This window comes from Pomacea canaliculata, linkage group LG1, assembly GCF_003073045.1.
Source record: "Pomacea canaliculata isolate SZHN2017 linkage group LG1, ASM307304v1, whole genome shotgun sequence".
In the NCBI taxonomy this organism is placed as follows: domain Eukaryota; kingdom Metazoa; phylum Mollusca; class Gastropoda; order Architaenioglossa; family Ampullariidae; genus Pomacea; species Pomacea canaliculata.
Window position 1 is genome coordinate 997422 of NC_037590.1, and position 10391 is coordinate 1007812.

The following is a 10391-nucleotide window of genomic DNA, read 5'->3' on the forward strand; positions in this document are numbered from 1 at the left end:
CTCCACCAAGCTGCACATCCGCCGTGTGTGGCTGCATCTCATGCCTGGGTTGACATCAGGTCACCAATCCTCTTATTGCCTGGTGTTGACCAACCAGTGCGTGTGGAATAATTAAGCAAGTATATCACGCAAGCTGACCTCGCCCAGCCCTGCCCCCACCCTACCTGTGCTACGCCCCGAGATAAGGCGCTGTAGGTGAGGCAGCGTCCACAGGTAGGTATAAATACCGGCCTCTCCCTCCGCCCGGAGTCGCCAGCCACACACCAGCCAAACCTCCAGGTGTCAACATCCCCCTGCCAGGAGCCTTGGCACCTGTACAGTCAGCGTAGTTCACCTCACCTGTACCTCACCTGTACCTCACCTGTACCTCACCTGTACCTCACCTGGGTCTGCCCCTGACGACAGCGGACATCTTGTGGCTTTCTTGTCCAACCCTTGAAGCCCTGGTCAGGACACAACTCACCCTCCTGCTCGCAACCAAAACGGTGAGTGACCTTTAGCACCTGGACAAACTAGTAACGGTAGGTTTGGTTTGACTTTGGCCCTCAGCAGGATCTCAGTCGGTGTGTCAGATGTCAGTCAGTGTGTCAGTCGGTGTGTCAGATGTCAGTCGGTGTGTCAGATGTCAGTCGGTGTGTCAGATGTCAGTCGGTGTGTCAGTCGGTGTGTCAGATGTCAGTCGGTGTGTCAGATGTCAATCGGTGTCAGACACGACTGTCAGACTGACAGCGAGGGAAATCAAGGTTTGTGCACCGCTGACTGCCACATCCCAATTTGTTGTTTATTAGTTGCTGTGCTCTGTGGCTTCTGTCTTCCTTTCTTACAGCGTACACAGAGCTGTACTCATGAAAACTCTCATCGTGATAGTCCTCATCTCATCTAGTTCTCATTATCTACTAGCACATCACACGCCTTAGAAATCACAGCAAACCCCGAGATACGTGACTGGGTGTCACTCCTATCGCACCATAACCAGCTGTAACTATACTGAAGACAGCCAGTGACAGCTGTATGGGGAACGACAGTCCCAGCTGCTGACAGGTGTACAGCTGTACGACAGGTGTTGAGTCCAGCAGCACAGACACACTGTAGCCTGGTGTCCGCCATTGCCGCTGTCTGTAAGCTGCTGGCTGTCACATCAACTGACATCACAAACATAATTACTGGTTACAGCTGTCCACTGATGGACCTTGGTGATGAGGGCACCACCTCTTCTCTCTTTACTTTGTAGCTTGTGCAGCTGAGTGCACTCCTGGAGGACAAACACTACTCGAGACAAACTACTACCGAGACAAACACTACTCGAGACAAACACTACTCGAGACAAACACTACTCGAGACAAACTACTCGAGACAAACACTACTCGAGACAAACACTACCTGAGGACAAACACTTCTCGGTGACAATCGCTCGCTGGGATGAATAAAGACGGCCATCTGTCATTTTATAAAGCGGTTTACATGTTTATTTCCGTTCTGCCCCATCCCCTTGTATCCATTGCGTTGCTAGGCAGTACTATGATGACGTCATACGACTGCTGACCTCGTGCTGTGGCGTCACGGACATCGTCACCAACAGTTTTCGGTTACTCCAGCAGAGTTTCCGGTGACTAGACACTGACGGAGATAGAAACAGTTGTAGTGCTAGACACCACTGGTGTACATGCAAGTAGACAGGTAGACAGGTAGACAGACACACTGTCCTCGTGCTGACACACCCGCCGCCTGCAGGCTACTCACTGGCTACTCACTGGCTCCTCGCTGGCTACAAGGCACCACCTGTAGTTTCCTGTACAAAATCTCCTTTGAAGTAATTACAAACGTCTGGGAGGTGCTGACACCGTACGGCCACGAAACAAACAAACAAAGAAACAGCACTGTACTGTAACACAGACTCACTGACACAACCACTGAAAGACAAGCCACTAACACGACTAGTACATGGCCCTGTAGTTTAACTGTGGCTACAGCAGTCTGTAGTCCAACTATCTGACTACGGCAGTCTGTAGTTTAACTGTGGCTACAGCAGTCTATAGTCCAACTATCTGACTACAGCAGTCTGTAGTTTAACTGTCTGGCTACGGCAGTCTGTAGTCCAACTATCTGACTACAGCAGTCTGTAGTTTAACTGTGGCTACGGCAGTCTGTAGTCCAACAGTTCAGGTTGGCGGCTACATTTTGTCCTTTTGAGGGAGAGGCGGGGGTGGGTGGATTGGTGTTTTACGCCGTGTCAGCAGCTAAGGCTATATTACGGCAAGCAGCCAGCCCTGTAAACAGATGCCACATGCAGAGAAAGAACAACGTGCCCGAGACGAGAAATGAACTCAGGGCAGCCAACCTTCACTGTATTGGTGACAGGCGCTAACCGTTGCGCCACCGGAGCGCTCTCTTTTGAGGGAGAGGCTGCAAGTAAAGCAACATTGTTTGTACTCACACCTTGCTAATAAACTGTCATTGGCATCGCCAACAAAAGGCGCTTTGTATAAATATGTATAATTTATAGATATATATACTGATGGGCAGTGATCAGTGGACAAACACCGCCCTCAGTGTCACTGAACTACTTTTCTTCCTCTAGCGGTTGAGACCAGGAGGAGGACCTATCATCGCTGACTGATTACCGCCTGTACCTGCTCCTCCTCACTCCAGCAAATATTTTATTTTCATTTCATCCACATCAAGATTTATTTTATTTTTATGTTGTGCCTCTAATGCCGCCTGCTGTAAGAGGATGAGGGGCAGGGGTGTGGACTGGGGGGAGGCAGCGGAAGATGCAGTGCGTCAGGAGAATTACACACGGACCGTTAGTGAAACAAGAGCCTGATAATAGAATCAACTGCCACCTCCTCCTCTACCTCCTCTGAGCAGATCGTTGTCATGACAGCAGAATCTCGTTACATTTAGTCACAACTGTTATTATCCGACTTAGGCGACATTTCTGTGGAGTAGAATGGCATGGCGGCCATGTTTTGTGACGGTTGCCATGGAGTGGCACCGGCCTTGAAATGGAGCCAGCCAACAGACCAGCCAACAGACTTTTGGTGTTAAGAGCCACTGTCACGTGTCTCCGATAGTTTCTCCTTTTCCAGGCAGCTTTGCTTTAAAACCTGCTTTCCCTCGTATCTTGACATATTACTATCAATATTATTTTATATTTTATTGACTTTGTTTATCCTTTAGTTGTTTGTCAGCCAAGTTCCACAGAAGCTACCAGCAGTCCATGTCCAGAATCTATATTGCTGCTGCAGACATTTGTTTTTCTTGTTCATAATTCAGCCCTCGGCAGGTCGATGTTCTCAAGCAATGAAAAAGGAGAAAAGAAGGGAATTGTTTAAAATGTCAGATTTTTAAAGCTGATGGCCACGAAATGTAGGACGGCGACACCTGTACAACCTGGACATCAACAATGGAGGTGTGTGTGGCGTGACCACCCGCATCGTAGGTGGAAATAGTCGATGAGGTGACACTACACCAAGCTAAACATGTGACACACCCATCATGACAAAACGGTATAAACAACAACAAAACTATAAACTCCACACCTCACTGACCCCTACAAACTGACCTCTCTGCTGCAGGTCACAGAGTGACAGCTGTCACCATGACGACGGCTTTAGCCACGACTACCGAGATGGTGTCCAACACCACCCACATCTACGATACCTACGACCTGTTCATCCACCCCCACTGGAAGCAGTTTCCCTTGATTCCCGAGGCCTGGCACTACGCTATCGGGGTGTACATCACCATCGTCGGCATCTCGGGTGTCTTCGGTAATCTCCTGGTCATCTACATCTTTGGAACGTGAGTGTCAGCATCCTCTCCTCGCGACTGCTCTGCTCTTGTACCCCGGGTATTTCTTTAACTGTACCCAGCAGCAATTCTGTTGTAGTGTTACAGTCAGCGTTTGTTCGTTTGGTTTTATTTAACTTGTTTTGTGTTTTCTTTTATTTGACAAAACGGGGATTGTTAGCAATGTTGTCATTGAAGTCTGCACGTGACCCACTACTTGTCAGTCAAGTCCATTTTTTTGTCTCAAACCTTCTGCCCCATTGACTGACAGCTAGTCCAGCAACATCACAAACACAGACAGCAAGTTGTCTTCATCCACAACACCTGGCCCCTTGCTTCCCTGGTAAAACCTTTGTCTTTGCCTTCCAGCACCAAGAGCCTGCGCACGCCCTCCAACATGTTCATCGTGAACCTTGCCCTCAGTGACCTGACCTTTTCGGCCGTCAATGGCTTTCCTCTGCTGACGATCTCAGCCTTCAACAAGCGATGGTTTTTCGGCAAAGTGGGTAAGTGGCTCCACACCTCGCTAGTCTGCTGCACTTGTAGTCGCCTCCCGACAGACAACAGTCGTCAGGTAAACAGACAAAACCCTCGTCAACCTTCGACTGACACAATACTTACTGTCACTCTGTCACAGAATACTGTCAGTCTGTCACACCATTGTCACACATACTGTCAGCCTGTCACAGCAATACTGTCAGCCTGTCACACCATTGTCACACAATATTGTCAGCCTGTCACAGAATACTGTCAGTCCTGTCACACCATTGTCACACAATACTGTCAGCCTGTCACAGATTCTGTCACACAATACTGTCAGCCTGTCACTGAATACTGTCACACACAGCTCCACACAATACACAGCCCTACTGTAACCAGTAACATGACAACCACCACCACTGCCCACCTTTGTGTTGCACTACGACCACCCACTCCCCTCCCAAGGAAGTGACGTATGATGTGATCCTGATGACCTCCTGATTGTCAAGTTTGTCCGTTTGTCTCTGACCAGCCTGCGAGTTCTACGGCCTCATCGGTGGCATCTTCGGCCTGATGTCCATCGACACCATGGCGGTGATCGCCATTGACCGCTACAACGTCATCGCCAGACCCCTCAAGGCCTCCAGGTCGCTGGGCTACCGCAAGGCCTTCATCATGATCGTCATGGTGTGGGTCTGGTCCCTCATCTGGACCCTCCCACCACTCTTCGGCTGGGGGGCCTACATTCCAGAGGGCTTCCAGACTTCCTGCACTTTCGACTACTTGACCCGCACTGACTACTTCCGGTGAGCTGTGCAACGCTTGCGGACTAGTTTTTTTTTTCTTTAAAAAATTTGAAGAAGCGGAACATGCATCCAGCGAAGCAAGATCGACTAGTATCGAAATGTTGCTCAATAAAATAGTCGAAACTAACAGCTCCTACATCACGTGTCTATATGTCTATACAGCTCCTACATCACGTGTCTATATGTCTATACAGCTCCTACATCACGTGTCTGTATCTCTAGCTCCTACATCACGTGTCTGTATCTCTACAGCTCCTACATCACGTGTCTGTATGTTTATACAGCTCCTACATCACGTGTCTATATGTCTATACAGCTCCTACATCACGTATCTGTATGTCTATACAGCTCCTACATCATGTGCCTGTACATCTGTGGCTTCGCCATGCCCCTGGGCATCATCATGTTCTGCTACTTCTTCATCTACCGAGCGGTGGCCAAGCACGAGAAGGAGATGGGCAAGATGGCCAAGAAGCTGAACGCTGAGATCCGCCAGGGTGCGGCCGCCCAGGGCTCGGAAATCAAGACCGCCAAGATCGCCATGACCATCATCACCACCTACCTCATCAGCTGGCTGCCCTACGCCACCATCGCCCTCATCGCGCAGTTCGGCCCCGCCGAGTACGTCACACCCTACCTGTCCGAGCTGCCTGTCATGTTCGCCAAGGTACGTAACACGCTTAATTATGTCACACATGTCACGCGGGGTCACATAGTTCTATGGACGATATCCTCACAGTTTTAAAGCTTTTGATGATTTACTATGAAACGACCAGAAGGTGGTGCACGCCATCCACATCATCCAGTTTCGTTGTGAAAGCGTGAGGTGACGTCACAACACGCACGTAACCGGTGACATCACCAGACGCTTGGTGTTGCAGGCGTCCGCCATGCACAACCCCATCATCTACGCCCTCAGCCACCCCAAGTTCCGCGAGGTGCTGGATACCCGCTTCCCCTGGCTGCTGTGCTGCTGCCGCTTCTCGCAGAAGGAGAAGGATGCGGCGGCGAACACCAAGAGTCAGATGACCCGCGCCGACAGCGTCAACTCCAACGTCGTCGGCGGCAACTACAGCAACATGTCCAGGTGAGTACAGGTGATCCTGGCCTGCCCTTCTCTTGGCGGCTGCGCGAAAACAGGAAGATGGATTTTATCCACAAAAGGTTAGGGTTAGGGTTAGGGTCAGGGTCAGGGTCAGGGTGAGTTGGTTTTTCTCCACAAAGTCCAAGCGGAGTGCAGCGCGGCTTTGCTGTGGGATGCTCAGGGACATCGCGGAGCACCCTGCTGTCACAGCACCAAGTACAGTCGTGCTAACAGCAGGTAGTCCAGCAAGGAGTCCTACCTGTGTGTCAGACACTCAGTCAATGGTCTGTAGTGTTTAGTGAGTTGAATATAAGTATGATCACATGACTGACGTGTACCGTGATTGTGTGGAGACGTGTGTGGTACCCGTATTAACTAAAACGGTTTTGTTACATATTTTCTGTCATAATTATTGAAACTAACGCCGGTATAAATTGGATACTTGCTTGAACTTTGACCTCTCTCCCCAACCAGCGAGGTGTCTCACCTGAGTGACTCCGCCTACCCCTCCGCAGAGGTCGGCGACAACGGACGGCAGGTGAGCATGAAGATGAGTGACATCCGCGCTGGCGGTGGCGGTGTCGGTGGTGGTGTCGGTGGTGGTGTCGGCGGCGGTGTCGGCGGCGGCCAGGAGGCGGAGAACAACAGCGCCCTCATCCGCGACATCCTCCAGGCTTTCGTGGGCGTGGTCAGCGCCCAGGGCTCACGTCAGGTGCCTGTCTACATCCCTCCTCAGTTCATCCCTCAATATGCCGCCATGACTCAGAGCGGACAACTTCAAATGCCGCAGGTACGTACCCCAGGTGTCCCCCTGACTTTTTGTTTGTTTGTCTTCCGCTAATGCCTCCATCTTACCCTGTGTATGTGTGTGTGTGTCTACCCGTGAGTCTAACAGTGTGTACTGTCCGTCTGTCTACAGGGTGTCTATGCCATCTCCCAAGGTGCAGTACCCGCGGAAACAATCCCCATCCCCCTTGCTCTTCCCCCCCAACCTGCCGCCCCTCAACCTGCCGCCCCCAAGCCTGCCGCCCCCCAGCCTGCCGCCCCCCAGCCGCTGCCCCCCAGCCTGCCGCCCCCCAACCTGCCGCCCCCCAACCCGCTGGTTCTGCCGCCTGCGCGGTCAAGGTGGAGGTCGAGGCTCCCAAGGCGACTGCCCCTGCAGAGGGCGCTGCCGTGGGAACCGTCATCACCACCCAGGCTGAGGTCAACGCGCATGTCAACCCAGCGTTCCAGGCAGACTAAGATGGCGGCTTTCCGTGCGTCGACTTCCGGTGGCCTGTGGAGTGCCGGTAGGGGCGCACGATGCACGTAAATCTGTGGACACGTCAGCAAAATCAAAATGGCGTGAACGGAGGACAAAGTGAACTTCAGCCAACAGGTTGCAATGGAACATCGCCATTCACTTCACACAGGGAGGACACGGATGAACTGGCACACGTCGCCATGGCAACGACCATGACGCTATTTTCAGGGGGAGATAATGTGGCGGGTCGCCTTCCAGGCTGGACAACAGTTTGCACGACAGGACAGACGGACATGTGGGGGAGGAGTGGGAGGGGAGGTTGCGCGAGACACGATCCCAGCAAAGGTCACGTGAGCTCAGGACAGCATGCAAGCCACTAATGTCGGACCTGAAAACTGCCATGTGCTGCTGACCTCGGCTGCAACATGTCAACAGCCTCAGCAGCAAGTCAACACAACGGCCGGCATCCATGTGACGTACGCGCTGACGACGACCTCAACGTCCTCCCACGTCACCCCACTGTCACACACACCACCACAGGTATGGCACGACGGTTAATCAGGGTTGGCGACACGTGGCTGCTTGTAGCTCTCCCCCTAAAGATGCGTTCTTGAATTATTTTAATTACACTAATGATACTTCCGTCTTACATGAATGATACTTCTGTCTTACACTAATGATACTTCTGTCTTACACTAATGATACTTCCGTCTTACACTTCTGTCTTACACTAATAATACTTCTGTCTTACACTAATGATACTTCCGTCTTACATGAATGATACTTCTGTCTTACACTAATAATACTTCTGTCTTACACTAATGATACTTCTGTCTTACACTAACGTCTTACATGAATGATACCTGTCTTACATTATACTTCTGTCTTACACTAATAATACTTCTGTCGTCTTACACTAATAATACTTCTGTCTTACACTAATGATACTTCTGTCTACAACACTATAGATCTCTTACACTAATGATACTTCTTACCATGTGATACTTCTGTCTTACACTAATAATACTTCTGTCTTACACTAATGCACACTTCTGTCTTACACGTCTTAACAACCTGTTTTACATAGTGTTTACAAGTACGATTGTTTTCTTCCATTCTAAGATAATTTCCGTTTTGAAAGTTTCTAGTCTGACCATTCCATATGGCGATGTATTGCTGCCATTACACTGTGACTTTAGCTCAGTGACCACAAACACCAACTACTCATTATTACAGCATCAGCTCAGCCCATTGACTACAGATATGACAGTTTGTTGTGAAAGAGTTCATTTCATAACAACATTGAAATTATTTTTATCTTTCACTCACCTACTCACTCACACACACAAGCTCCAAGTTTTGTCTTTTCCTGTTTTCTGTCCATCCCACACAAGTGTACCTGTGAACGGAGGATGATACGAAATAATATTGTGAGGCTATGTGTGACTGTATACAAAACAAATATCAATAAATATGTTGTTTACTGACCAAACACACTGACCTACATCTGTTGTTTCCTTTTTCTCCTGCTCTGTATGCCAACTCAATATGTATTGTACTCACTTGTTACAGAGTTTACTCTATAGAAATATTTTTATACTGTGATGTTGACTGTAACATATCCCACACTTCTCGTCTTCTTGTTATCAACCGGCTTAACGATGGCCGACATGCAGTATCAGGAGTCTACGACCAGCTGGCCTCAAGGTTCCAATAATCTGAAGGCAGTTAATATGCTTCTTAGGGTTGTGACACGAAAACAGTTGGTTTTGCTGTGATTCAGGTGTGGGGCAGGTGTGGGGCAGGTGTGGGGCAGGTGTGGGGCAGGTGTGGGGCGATTGTCGGACAGACAGAGGCTAGGTTTGTCTTGATGAGTTCGGCACAAACCAGCAGGTGACTGGCCTGGTCACTGCCAGATCATCACAAGCCAGTCTGTTCCCATGGTTACACTAGGTGGGTGCGCTCTGCCAATGTTGGGGAGACACACCAGGTGCAGGCAGCCCAGCCTCCCAAGTTCGGAGACAGGTGTGACAGTGAACAGGTGTGTGCATTAAATGTGGAAATAGGGCTGGGGGCCATTTGGGCACCGCTTGATGGATATGTCTTTAACAACTTGGTTAACTAGGGAAAAATACCGTAAAATATTCTTGTAAAAGAGAAGAGAGACACCATAATCTAGGGTCAGTAGGTCAAATAGTGTCAGTCGTTCAAGTGAAGCCGGCAACTGCTAGGCTCGCACACATGACTAATCTAGGGCCTGAAGATATCAGATCCCTTCTTGTATAACCCAGGACTCTAAGGCACCAGGTCCCTCCACACACGGCTAATGTAAGGCCTTGAAGGTACCCGGGAAATGAAGAAACTTGTGTTTCCCTTTGTTACCTGCGCAGGCTGACATTAGCGCGGACACTGACCGCTCTCCACTGGAAATGACAACACGTAGCGAGTCTTTATCTCCCACCTGGTGTACTGTTACAACATTGTCTCTCATTACTTGTTGTACTGTGACAATAATCACTCTCTAATTGTTTTACTATTACAATATTGTCATGTACAAACTGGAACTTCAATTCCACGTTTGAATGACTTTGACAAGAGCTTCTCTGCAATAAATATTATTGTACCGTTGTGAACATCACTGATTAAAAGCTACATATGAAATTATGGGTTCTTGTTATTCTTTGTGTCTCTGAACATATTTCTTGTTATGAACGAAAGAAGACGCAGTGTGCAGTGGCCTCCATGTAAATGGCGTTGGGTGTCCGGTGCATGTTTCTGATGCTCACAGCCTCCAACCTGCTCAGCCTAGGAGCTTGCTACATGGTGGTTAGCTCTAGACGGCGAGCTCATAGCGACTAACACTGTTCACTGACGGCACCACTACCACCATTACTAACCTTCACCACCATCTGAACAAGTATACGCTTGCTGGGCGCCGTCAAAGCTAGCATATCGCACTGAGGGCAACTCCCCTAAGCGTTGGGAG

The 10391-nt window shown here is 49.6% G+C and overlaps 1 protein-coding gene across 1 annotated transcript; it reads left to right on the plus strand.

The window, feature by feature from the left end:
* The first annotated feature begins 251 nt into the window (after positions 1–251).
* Positions 252–9530, plus strand: LOC112576458 (rhodopsin-like). The gene is made up of 9 exons (XM_025258895.1): positions 252–485; positions 3579–3804; positions 4162–4298; positions 4805–5078; positions 5427–5745; positions 5960–6165; positions 6637–6952; positions 7082–7287; positions 9359–9530. Exons 2-9 carry the CDS (start codon positions 3602–3604, stop codon positions 9528–9530), a joined length of 1833 nt encoding a protein of 610 aa, XP_025114680.1. The 5' UTR covers positions 252–485; positions 3579–3601.
* The last annotated feature ends 861 nt before the right edge of the window (positions 9531–10391 follow it).

Excerpts from the sequence above, each read along its gene's own strand:
- LOC112576458 (XM_025258895.1), top strand. The coding sequence starts at position 3,602 with ATGACGACGGCTTTAGCCACGACTACCGAGATGGTGTCCAACACCACC. Across the intron at positions 4,299-4,804 it reads ATGGTTTTTCGGCAAAGTGG|CCTGCGAGTTCTACGGCCTC; the intron begins GTAAGTGGCTCC and ends GTCTCTGACCAG. Across the intron at positions 7,288-9,358 it reads CTGCCGCCTGCGCGGTCAAG|GTGGGTGCGCTCTGCCAATG; the intron begins GTGGAGGTCGAG and ends TGGTTACACTAG.